At 42.6% G+C, this 13,294-nt stretch overlaps 3 gene segments (V, D, J or C); 2 read left to right on the top strand and 1 right to left on the bottom strand.

The window, feature by feature from the left end:
- The first annotated feature begins 259 nt into the window (after window positions 1–259).
- On the top strand, window positions 260–744 carry LOC137013736 (Ig kappa chain V region K29-213-like). The segment is given in 2 exon segments: window positions 260–308; window positions 398–744. Coding segments are annotated over 2 exon segments (396 nt in total).
- Window positions 745–5,128: 4,384 nt separating this feature from the next.
- LOC137013735 (Ig kappa chain V region 3547-like) lies at window positions 5,129–5,604 on the top strand. The segment is given in 2 exon segments: window positions 5,129–5,177; window positions 5,267–5,604. Coding segments are annotated over 2 exon segments (387 nt in total).
- Window positions 5,605–6,278: 674 nt separating this feature from the next.
- On the bottom strand, window positions 6,279–7,908 carry LOC137013734 (Ig lambda-3 chain C region-like). The segment is given in 3 exon segments: window positions 6,279–6,724; window positions 7,665–7,713; window positions 7,864–7,908. Coding segments are annotated over 3 exon segments (411 nt in total).
- Between the last annotated feature and the right edge of the window lie 5,386 nt (window positions 7,909–13,294).

Raw genomic sequence — 13,294 nt, 5'->3', positions numbered from 1 at the left:
TTTCACTGTTTTTTCACACGTGGTTTGAATTGTTCTAAATGTTATGCTATTTTATGCTTTTTAAAGTTCACACTTATATTTGATGTTGTGATTGACCTGATGAGATGAACGAGCTCCTCCTGAACCTTCATTTAGAGCCTCATTTAAATACAGAATGAGTTCATTTGCATATTGATCAGATGCTTCAGTGCTCTGAGAGTGTTTATAGTGCTGTGAGTTTAACACTTCATCACTGACACACACAACAATCTTCATCAACATGACCTTCATCATCATCTTCATCTGGACTCTCACAGCGTTTGCTCAAGGTTTGTGGAGCACAAGATTGATATCAATTCATTTCTTCAAGTATATTGTCAAAGTTTTGAGTTGATTTTCTTCTTGTTGTGTGTTTCAGAGTGTAGAGGACAGATCACCGTCACTCAGAGTCCCTCAATGACAGCAGCTCAACCAGGACAAACTGTGAACATCAACTGTAAAACCAGCAGTAGAGTGTATGGTGGTGATCGTTTAGCCTGGTACTTACAGAAATCTGGAGAAGCTCCTAAACTCCTGATTTATTTAGCAAACACCCGTCAGTCAGGAACTCCATCTAGATTCAGTGGCAGTGGATCTAACAGTGATTTCACTCTGACCATCAGTGGAGTCCAGACTGAAGATGCTGGACATTATTACTGTCAGAGTTTCCATTGCAGAACAAATTCTTATAATCAATGTGTGGGTGACTATGTGTTCACACAGTGATAAAGAGTCGTACAAAAACCTCCGTCAGTCAGAGTCACAGTGACTGAACTGATACTGCAGCTGCTCAAAGGAGGATCTGAAACAACATCGTCACACAATCAACTGAAATAAAACCATCTAAATTAACCTCCTTTATATATTAAGATCTTTTATATTGAGGTCAGAAATCAAAGCATTAGTTGAGAGAAACAACTAGACAAAAGAGTCGCTTCCCGAATCTCCCGAACTAACAGATTTTTATTATAAGAACGTTCTCCAAATATTCAGTGTTGGTTCTGGGAATGTAAAACATGTCCAGTTTTCTTGACGTTAGAGAAACGTGTTTTAAAAGGTATGATGTTCCTCAAACGTTCTTTCAACTTAATTTTGATTAACAATTTAACATTCTTTCAATCATTCAAACACCTGCTGTGAACAAACACTGAAAGAAAGAGAAATAAGAACACAAACTTTCTTCAGCCACAGCCTTAGATGAAATCAATTGAAGATAAAAAATACACATAAAATCTCTGAAGATCTGATTAAACAATTTCACAAACAGCATTGTTTTTTATGTTTTTTTCATCTAAGGCTGTTGCTGAAGAAAGTTGTAGTTTGTGTTTTTATTTCTCTTTCTTTCAGTGCTTGTTCAGAAGGTGTTTGAATGATTGAAAAAATGTTTCAGGAGCATCATATTACATTTTCATTCAACATCCAGTAAGACGAGACCCGGTCTGACATTTATCTTGTTTCATGAGTTCACATATCCATATAATTAAATAGAGTAAAGTTATGCGTATTTGGCATGCTGTCCGGGGAGAGGGCCGCCTCTGACGGGATCGTGCATCGCCAGGTAGACGGGCCCTCCCGACCAATTGACGGGGAGCGCGTGATTTGGAGCGGCCGATTGGGAGGGCTCTGGTTATGTCCGACAGGAGACCAATGCTCAGTGTCAAACGGGTGAGCCCTACCAACCGAAAGACGAGGGGCAACGTGGTTTAGGAATGACCAGCCAAAAGGGACACACTCAGCTTCTGCCGGGAGCGGCCCCCAGCAACAGGTGAGTGGGTTCCTTTGGCTGATGGCGGGATGAAAGAAATAGGAATGCCTGGCCAGGAGAGCTCTCGCAGCATCCGATGGGAGACCAAGGCTCCAGGAGACTAATGCTCATGGCATCGGATGGGTAAACCTCACTAGCACACAGGGGTAAAGTAAAGAGCAGAGGCTCGACCGGGCGACTCTCGCGGCGTCCGACGGGAGACCAAGGCTCCAGGAGACCAATGCTCAAGGCCTCGGATGGGTAAGCCTCGCCGGATGAGGAAAGAAGCACTGACCGGGAGGCTCTCGCAGCGTCAGATGGGAGACCAAGGCTCCAGGAAAGCAATGCTTGTGGCATCAGACGGGTAAGCCTCGCTGGACAGAGAAGGATAGCAAGATGGAAGCTGACAGGGAGGGCTCTCGCTGCATCCGACGGGAGATCAAGACTCACTCTGTCGGACGGGTAAGCCTCATTGGACGGAAGAAATTAAAAAGATGGAAACTGACCGGGAGGGCTCTCGCTGCATCTGACAGGAGATCAATACTCATGGCATAGGACGGGTAAGCCTCGCCGGACAAAGGAGGAGAAAAGATGGAAACTGATCAGGAGGGCTCTTGCAGCATCTGATGGGAAATCAAGACTCGCAGCATCAGATGGGTAAGCCTCATCAGCAGTGGAGAGAAAGGTTTTTTTTTTTTCCCCTCTTCTTCTCCTTTCCTTTCCCTCCTCAGAAAACTGAGCTCCAGCAGAAGCAGAGGGGACATTACTGCTGCAGCAGAGGACAAATTTAGCTATAGAACTGGGCTCCTATGGGAGTGGAGGGGACATCATTGCTGCTGCAGTGGAAGGATCAGCCAGACATACTGAGCTCCTGCGAGAGCATGGAGATAACGTTGCTGCACCGTGAAGGCAAGGTTTGCCAGGGAAGGAGCTCCTGTGGGAGCGGCAATGTAAGAACAGAGTGGGCTCCTGCGGAATCAGGTGAGAAGATGCTGCTGCAGAGAGACTATTTTAGTGGATTGATGGTGTTAATTGCGGTGGATATGGTGAGCTTGTAGGATTGAGCGAGAGAACAAACTGAAGCTGAAGAATTTGGTTGGAAAAGGTTTGCTGAGCTTCTTTAACATGGAAGCGATTGGATTAGATAGGATATAGATCTTTAAAGCCTCTGATGGAAAGCGACTAGAGTGTTTGAATCTGATGCTTGGAGAGGCCTTTTGGGGGAGCTGTGGTTCCTTGCCACTGTTGCTTCTGGCTTGCTTAGATGGGGACACTTGATATTCAACAATGTTTTGATCTGCCTTGATTGTCTTCACTGCACACCACTGTATGCAAACTGAACTATTTGGAAAAGTGAATAGGTTGGGTCAGGGTCCACCTTTGGAGCCAGCGGCCTGAATTTCAGATCAAATCTGTGCTCTGATCTTGCTGGCGACCTTCATAAAGCAAACAAAACAAGATAATTGTAACAACAATTTAATAAAATAACACATAATACTGACATTTCATATTCATTATATCTTTATATAAGAATGAATTCTCAATTTTCCTGCTGCTCATTTGACCACTTCTGGAACAGGTGTAATTGTTTATTTATAAAAACATCTTTGCTAAGACGATTCAGACAAATGCAATTCCATTCATCAATATAGCGGCTTTGCACTCGTTATTTTTATTTATTTATTTATTTTTAATATATATATATATAAACGTATTATGTTTTAGTACTGCTCTCCAGTCAAGGTTGGAAATTTCATGCCATGTTGGGTGCTTTCTTCAGTTACCAGTTTAGTAACCGTAGCTTTCTGCCAGCAGCAGATGTCATCAGGTGGTACCCAACCTTCCTTGAGTGTTTCGACCCTTAACCACAACACTCTCCAGTTGGTGGGTCGGCAGTGGTGGCCAAATCACTGCCCATCTACTCCTGGCTTCCAGCTTTCTTCCTCTCTCTTACTCCATATCCAGCATGAAGCTCGTTCAGCCTCCTATCCCATCCTATGAGTCACATGCTTCTTGCTCCTCTCATCCATGCCTAAAGCTGACAGCAACCGCCATGCTGATTTGGCAGGAAAGCCTCTACAACCTATTTCCACAGGGAACAACCATGCCTGCCACCCTCTTGTTTTTGCAGTCTTGGATTAACGGCTGATATTTCAAGGCTTTTCCCTCATGTGCATCCTCACAGCCCTCCTCCCATGGCACGGTCAGCTCAACTAGGATGATTTTATGATCTTTGTCTGACCACAGAGCGATATCCGGGCGAAGAGCTGTGTGGACCACTTCCGGGAACTGCAGCCTCCTTCTGACATCAACTCTCATTTCCCAAGAGTTTGTGGCCTGTAGCAGATTGGGTTTTGCTGACACATTAGGGCCTAGATCCCTCCTTGATGAAGGTGATAATTTTCCCCTCACCTGTGCCACTTGGCCTCTTCTTGCACCTCTCTCGCTCTGTTGTGTCAGCGAGGGACAAGAGTACCTTGTTGTGGCGCCACCTATAGCGCCCTTGGGTTAAAGACGTTTTGCACCCTGACAGTATATGTGCCAGTGTCCCCAATTGACCGCAGAGCTTGCAGTAGGGGTCGTCCCTCAGCCGCATGTGTGCAGATGAGATGGTGAAAAAGTAATAGTTATACTTTACAAAAAGTGTGATGCATATTTTTTACACATTACTGGAGCTCCTCTCTTGCCTGCCAAACTCCCATTGCAAGTTTTCAGAAACTCACAGATTCTGTTGCATTTAGTCACCATGAAATCAAAAAGGACAATTTATGTTCTTTTATGGAATACTATGATATTGTTATAAAAGATTTATGAATGCAAATCATTATTTTTTAACTTCATGTGCCTTGTAATCTACATGCAGCGACATCTGTTCTCTGAAAGGAGAATGGGGCAACCTGTCACTCACATGAGATCCACCAACAGCAAACCACAACCATCCAATCAATTCCCCACAGACAAAATCAAGCCCCGCCCTACATTTATTAACTTCATTAGGATATATATCACAACAATAGGGAAGAAAATATGAGAGCAACATTTTAATGTTGCAAGGTTCATCATTTATGAAGCAAACTCAATTCAAATAATAATAAAATGGTACAGTAATGAAATGAGAATAGCACATAAATATTAATAAAAACATTATCTATGAACTTATTTCAGAATCTTGATGATTTGATATATTTGATGTTGTGATTGACAGGATGAGATGAACGAGCTCCTCCTGAACCTTCATTTAGAGCCTCATTTAAATACAGAATGAGTTCATTTGCATATTGATCAGATGCTTCAGTGCTCTGAGAGTGTTTATAGTGCTGTGAGTTTAACACTTCATCACTGACACACACAACAATCTTCATCAACATGACCTTCATCATCATCTTCATCTGGACTCTCACAGCGTTTGCTCAAGGTTTGTGGAGCACAAGTTTGATATCATTTCATTTCTTCAAGTATATTGTCAAAGTTTTGAGTTGATTTTCTTCTTGTTGTGTGTTTCAGAGTGTAGAGGACAGATCACCGTCACTCAGAGTCCCTCAATGACAGCAGCTCAACCAGGACAAACTGTGAACATCAACTGTAAAACCAGCAGAGATGTGTCCAATTGTAGTGGGAATGATAAATGTATATCCTGGTACTTACAGAAACCTGGAGAAGCTCCTAAACTCCTGATTTATTATACAAAAAGCCTCCATTCAGGAACTCCATCTAGATTCAGTGGCAGTGGATCTAACAGTGATTTCACTCTGACCATCAGTGGAGTCCAGACTGAAGATGCTGGACATTATTACTGTCAGAGTTTCCACTACATCAACAGTAAAGATGTGTTCACACAGTGATAAAGAGTCGTACAAAAACCTCCGTCAGTCAGAGTCACAGTGACTAAAATGATACTGCAGCTGCTCACACACTATCACACACTACTGACACACAGAGGACAAACACAGGAACTACACATGTGTTCAAAACTGACTTATGACTGAAATCAGCTCTATTAGACTGTGATCTGTCCTGTGACAGACGGGTTTGACTCAAATATGCTCAGAATCAGAGAAAACAGAGTGTGTAAATTGATATGTAGATTCATATGTTGTTTTGTTTTTGTACATTAAACTACACTAAAGTCATGGTGTATCAGTAACATGCAGATGTTTTTCAAGCAGCTCCTTCATCTAAAGCTGTTTCTAAATGTATTACTCATAACTCATTTCTCATGAGCAGAAGTGAAAGTGTTCCAGTTGAGAGCGTTGAACCAATCAAAGAGTGAAACTGTGAGTTTGAGGTGAAAATCACATTTGCATTGGCAGGTTTAGTGATTGTGATCCTCTCAGAATAGAGCAGCTCCGTCTCCAGTGACCATGTTCAAACCCCAAGAGCTTCATTTGACATTTCCTGCTAAATGCAGCTGTTCTCAACTATTACAATCAATCAAAATCAGCTGAAACTTTAGTGCAGGACTTTGAATGAACGACACACTGATCAATGATGCAGTCGGACACAAATGTAACGCGTTCAGAAGCTTTATTGAATGAACAGCAATGGCAGCACATTGAAAGACTGCTTCAGTATTGAGCTGTAAATCACGTGACTGCTGCGAATCCTGCCGGACGCTCAGATACGGCTCGTCTGGACCGGAGAAACATCAGCACTGGGAGCTCTTGAGGAACGAGGCCTCGTGATCAGCTCCGTCATGTCTTACTCTGCAGACGAAGCGATCCGCGCCTTCCCAGCGTGCTTTGCTGAGGCTCAGGACGCTGCTGCGGCTGTAGCGTCCGTCCCGCTCGCTCTCTGCGCTGGTCTGAACCCCCTCGGTGACCTCTGACCCGTCCAGCGTCCAGCTCACCGTCGCCCCCTGTGGAGAGTAAGAGCTGAGCAGGCAGAGCAGTGCGGCTGAGTCTCCAGAGATCTGCAGAGAAGAGGGCGGCAGCAGAGACACGGAGGGCTTCACTGCGGGACCAGCTGCACAAACACACACAAACAACACCAACGTCTTTAGATCATCCATTAGTCAGATGTCACACACAGTAATGGAGGAAAAATCACAATCATTTCATCTTTACAGAAATTCCACATCACTGCTTTCTTTCATAAACCACATAGTAATGATCCTGCATTTAAATTTCAATATTCTCAGTTCAAATAAAATATTCACTGCTACTAAATATATGAAGTACAAGATATATGAATAAATATAAATCAGTTCTCTGAAGCAGACATGATATACAGCAAATATTACAGTCATTTCATCTTTTCTGAATAAGGTTCAGTTTAATCTCAAACTGATTTAAAAAACATTGTCCACAAACTGATGATTTATATGTAGAAAACAAATTTAAATGATCATTATTAATGTTAATCATAATCATAATTATCAGTAAATGTAAGCTCAAATTATGATTTTTTCAGATCTTTTTCTTTGTCTGATGATGACGTCTACAAAATTATAATTATTTTGTCAGTATCATCAAACTTTTGTTTCATGCATTACAAAATTTGTAAATGATTAAATTTACCAAAAATTATGGACACAATTATGTATTTTAAGAAATAATTGAAAAGATCAGAAAATATTGCAATCAATACATTAAAAAACAAACAATGTTAGTTATTATAATATCTGAAATACACATGTAAAAATAAATAAATATATAAAAGCAACATAAAATATGCCTTGCAGTGAAAAAAGATAAATATCATGAAATATCACTGAATATGAATATGTATTTCTTAAATAGTAGATAGATTATTATGAAACAAATTCGCCATGAAATATTACAGTTAATATTTTTTATTTAAACTATTTTATAATTTTTAAAACCTTGTTGCAAAATGCTTGTTTGAATAATCTAAAAACAAAACAATTATATATGAACATTTTTAGAGAATTTTAGAGACTTACTGATGGTCAGTTTAGTTCCTCCACCGAAAGTGTACCACAGTGCTTCATTCTAGTGAAAGCGTCGTACAAAAACCTCCGTCACACTCAAATGAACACAAACTCCAGCAGAGAAAGAGACGAACGACACTCACACACACTGATATGAGACTCAACAGCAGCTCTTCTCAACATTAAATAATGATTATTGGACTGAAGTGACTTTCACAGAAACAGCCTCATCATCTCTAAATGTCTCTTGATGCATGAAAACTATTAAATCTGAATTAATAATATAATCAGAAAGACTCTGTACTGATCATCACACATCTGAACTGTGAGTTTCTAAATGATCATGTGTTTCTCAAAGCATTTTAATAAGTTTTGATGACCTGTGACCTCTGGAATGACCTTTGACCTCTCATGGAGTTCACAGTGAAATACTTGTTTCTTTTAGAGATTCAACTCTGTCATTTGATTCATCAGAAAGCTGTAGTCTGAACCAGAGACTGAATGAAAAAGAAATGATTTATGAAAACACTCGTCTGTTGGATCATGAGAATAAAACACATTTAAAGCCTCAAAACTGATCAGTTTCATCTGCTTGTGCTCATTTTCACGTGTGTTTTACTCCAGCAGGGTTTTTGCTCAGAGAGTCACTTTGCATCGGCTCATGCTTCAGCGCTCCGAGTGTTTATAGCGTTCAGACTCAAACACTTTATAACACACTGCTGTTTACCACGGTACAAACCCAACAAACACCATGAATCTCTTCAGCAGCTTCATCTGGATTCTGGCAGCTTTTATTCCAGGTAACAGACGTGAAAGCTCGTCATTTTTGAGTCTTTAATGTTCATTTCATCTGATTAAACACATTAATGTTGTTGTCGACAGCATCCAGAGGAATCACTGTGACTCAGCCTGAAGCTGTGACTGTTTCTGAAGGACAAAACGCCAAAATAGAGTGTAAAACTGATACTGGGATAGATGGCTGGGGTTTAGCTTGGTATCAGCAGAAACATGGAGAAGCTCCTAAACTCATTATTTATGCTGTAAATGATCGATATGGTACCAGTTTCAGTCGATTCAGTGGGAATGGAAGATCTGGAGGGACTGATTTCACTCTGACCATCAGTGGAGTCCAGACTGAAGATGCTGGACATTATTACTGTCAGAGTTTACACAGTATCAGTGGTAACTATGTGTTCACACAGTGATAAAGAGTCGTACAAAAACCTCCGTCAGTCAGAGTCACAGTGACTGAACTGATACTGCAGCTGCTCAAAGGAGGATCTGAAACAACATCGTCACACAATCATCTGAAATAAAACCATCTAAATTAACCTCCTTTATATATTAAGCTCTTTAATATTGAGGTCAGAAATCAAAGCATTAGTTGAGAGAAACAACTAGACAAAATCTGTCAGAGTCGCTTCCCGAATCTCCCGAACTAACAGATTTTTGTTATAAGAACGTTCTCCAAATATTCAGTGTTGGTTCTGGGAATGTAAAACATGTCCAGTTTTCTTGACGTTAGAGAAACGTGTTTTAAAAGGTATGATGTTCCTCAAACGTTCTTTAAACTTAATTTTGATTAACAATTCAACATTCTTTCAATCATTCAAACACCTGCTGTGAACAAACACTGAAAGAAAGAGAAATAAGAACACAAACTTTCTTCAGCCACAGCCTTAGATGAAATCAATTGAAGATAAAAAAAACAAAAAACACATCAAATCTCTGAAGATCTGATTAAACAATTTCACAAACAGCATTGTTTTTTTTTTGTTTTTTCATCTAAGGCTGTTGCTGAAGAAAGTTGTAGTTTGTGTTTTTATTTCTCTTTCTTTCAGTGCTTGTTCAGAAGGTGTTTGAATGATTGAAAGAATGTTTCAGGAGCATCATATTACATTTTCATTCAACATCCAGTAAGATGAGACCCAGTCTGACATTTATCTTGTTTCATGAGTTCACATATCCATATAATTAAATAAAGTAAAGTTATGCGTATTTGGCATGCTGTCCAGGGAGAGGGCTCCGAGCTCAAAATTTTGGCCCGAACCCAGAGTACTCCCCCCAGTGTAATAAAAGTAGATAGAACTATATGAGGAGATGGGGTGGAGGAGGGATGCTGATAAACTCTCAGATGAAGTCAGTCTGCTGAATTTATACCTTTTGACATTGGTTGAGTTGATTAACTGAATGCTCACCACCTGTGCTTAATTAGGTTAATTATCTGAACTTGCTCCTCCCGAATTTTGTTAATAAACATCATTTCACGAGATCACATATCCATATAATTAAATAGAGTAAAGTTATGCGTATTTGGCGTGCTGTCCAGGGAGAGGGCTCCGAGCTCAGAATTTTGGCCTGAACCCAGAGTACTCCCCCCAAAAAGCAAAACAGCAAAAAGGACAGCTGCGAGACTAAAGACCCCCAAAAGACACCGAGAATAGGCGGACTGGCATTTCAAGAAGCCCATGTTGCCACTGACAGGAGCGCATCACTGTACCAGGTGGACGGGGCCTACTAGCCGACAAAGGATGGGTAGCTGAAATTTGGAACGACCGATCGGGAGGGTTCTTGTGACATCTGATGGGAGACCAAGGCTCCAGGAGACCAATGCTCATTGTATCGAATGCGTAAAGCCCAATGCTCAGTGTCAAACGGGTGAGCCCTACCAACCGAAAGACGAGGGGCAACGTGGTTTAGGAATGACCAGCCAAAAGGGACACACTCAGCTTCTTTCCGGCAACAGGTGAGTGGGTTCCATTGGCTGATGGCGGGATGAAAGAAATTGGAATGCCTGGCCAGGAGAGCTCTCACAGCATCCGATGGGAGACCAAGGCTCCAGGAGACTAATGCTCATGGCATCGGATGGGTAAACCTCACTAGCACACAGGGGTAAAGTAAAGAGCAGAGGCTCGACCGGGCGACTCTCGCGGCGTCCGACGGGAGACCAAGGCTCCAGGAGACCAATGCTCAAGGCCTCGGACGGGTAAGCCTCACCGGACAAGGAAAGAAGCATGGACCAGGAGGCTCTCACGGCATCAGATGGGAGACCAATGATCATGACATCAGATGGGTAAGCCTCGCTGGTAGACGGCAGAAAGTAAAGCACAGAAGAACGACCGGGAGGCTCTCGCGGCATCCAACGGGAGACCAAGGCTCCAGGAGACCAATGCTCAAGGCCTCGGACGGGTAAGCCTCGCCGGATGAGGAAAGAAGCACTGACCGGGAGGCTCTCGCAGTGTCAGATGGGAGACCAAGGCTCCAGGAAAGCAATGCTTGTGGCATCAGACGGGTAAGCCTCGCCGGACAAAGAAGGATAGCAAGAAGGAAGCTGACAGGGAGGACTCTCGCTGTATCCGACGGGAGATCAAGACTCACTCTGTCGGACGGGTAAGCCTCACTGGACGGAAGAAATTAAAAAGATGGAAACTGACCGGGAGGGCTCTCGCTGCATCTGACAGGAGATCAATACTCGTGGCATCGGACGGGTAAGCCTCGCCGGACAAAGAATGAGAAAAGATGGAAACTGATCAGAAGGGCTCTCGCTGCATCCGACGGGAGATCAAGACTCAATGTGTCGGATGGGTAAGCCTCACTGGACGGAAAAAGTTAAAAAGATGGAAACTGACCGGGAGGGCTCTCGCTGCATCTGACAGGAGATCAATACTCATGGCATAGGACGGGTAAGCCTCGCCGGACAAAGGAGGAGAAAAGATGGAAACTGACCGGGAGGGCTCTCACAGCATGATATGGGAAATCAAGACTCGCAGCATCAGATGGGTAAGCCTCGTCAGCGGTGGAGAGAAAGGTTTTTTTCTCCCCCTCTTCTTCTCCTTTCCTTTCCCTCCTCAGAAAACTGAGCTCCAGCAGAAGCAGAGGGGACATTACTGCTGCAGCAGAGGACAAATTTAGCTATAGAACTGGGCTCCTATGGGAGTGGAGGAGACATCGTTGCTGCTGCAGTGGAAGGATCAGCCAGACATACTGAGCTCCTGCGAGAGCATGGAGATAACGTTGCTGCACCGTGAAGGCAAGGTTTGCCAGGGAAGGAGCTCCTGTGGGAGCGGCAATGTAAGAACAGAGTGGGCTCCTGCGGAATCAGGTGAGAAGATGCTGCTGCAGCGAGACTATTTTAGTGGATTGATGGTGTTAATTGCGGTGGATATGGTGAGCTTGTAGGATTGAGCGAGAGAACAATCTGAAGCTGAAGAATTTGGCTGGAAAGGGTTTGCTGAGCTTCTTTAACATGGAAGTGATTGGATTAGATAGGATATAGATCTTTAAAGCCTCTGATGGCCAGCGACTAGAGTGTTTGAATCTGATGCTTGGAGAGGCCTTTTGGGGGAGCTGTGGTTCCTTGCCACTGTTGCTTCTGGCTTGCTTAGATGGGGACACTTGATATTCAACAATGTTTTGATCTGCCTTCATTGTCTTCACTGCACACCACTGTATGCAAACTGAACTATTTGGAAAAGTGAATAGGTTGGGTCAGGGTCCACCTTTGGAGCCATCCTGAATTTCAGATCAAATCTGTGCTCTGATCTTGCTGGCGACCTTCATAAAGCAAACAAAACAAGATAATTGTAACAACAATTTAATAAAATAACACATAATACCGACATTTCATATTCATTATATCTTTATATAAGAATGAATTCTCAGTTTTCCTGCTGCTCATTTGACCACTTCTGGAACAGGTGTAATTGTTTATTTATAAAAACATCTTTGCTAAGACGATTCAGACAAATGCAATTCCATTCATCAATATAGCGGCTTTGCACTCGTTATTTTTATTTATTTATTTATTTTTAATATATATATATATATATATATATATATATATATATATATATATATATATATATATATATATATAAACGTATTATGTTTTAGTACTGCTCTCCAGTCAAGGTTGGAAATTTCATGCCATGTTGGGTGCTTTCTTCATTTACCAGTTTAGTAACCGTAGCTTTCTGCCAGCAGCAGATGTCATCAGGTGGTACCCAACCTTCCTTGAGTGTTTCGACCCTTAACCACAACACTCTCCAGTTGGTGGGTCGGCAGTGGTGGCCAAATCACTGCCCATCTACTCCTGGCTTCCATCTTTCTTCCTCTCTCTTACTCCATATCCAGCATGAAGCTCGTTCAGCCTCCTATCCCATCCTATGAGTCACATGCTTCTTGCTCCTCTCATCCATGCCTAAAGCTGACAGCAACCGCCATGCTGATTTGACAGGAAAGCCTCTACAACCTATTTCCACAGGGAACAACCATGCCTGCCACCCTCTTGTTTTTGCAGTCTTGGATTAACGGCTGATATTTCAAGGCTTTTCCCTCATGTGCATCCTCACAGCCCTCCTCCCATGGCACGGTCAGCTCAACTAGGATGATTTTACGATCTTTGTCTGACCACAGAGCGATATCCGGGCGAAGAGCTGTGTGGATCACTTCCGGGAACTGCAGCCTCCTTCTGACATCAACTCTCATTTCCCAAGAGTTTGTGGCCTGCAGCAGATTGGGTTTTGCTGACGCATTAGGGCCTAGATCCCTCCTTGATGAAGGTGATAATTTTCCCCTCACCTGTGCCACTTGGCCTCTTCTTGCACCTCTCTCGCTCTGTTGTGTCAGCGAGGGACAAGAGT

The sequence above is a fragment of the Chanodichthys erythropterus genome, chromosome 23, assembly GCF_024489055.1.
Source record: "Chanodichthys erythropterus isolate Z2021 chromosome 23, ASM2448905v1, whole genome shotgun sequence".
NCBI classification, from domain to species: Eukaryota; Metazoa; Chordata; class Actinopteri; order Cypriniformes; family Xenocyprididae; genus Chanodichthys; species Chanodichthys erythropterus.
This window is presented reverse-complemented; position numbering and strand designations above follow the sequence as displayed.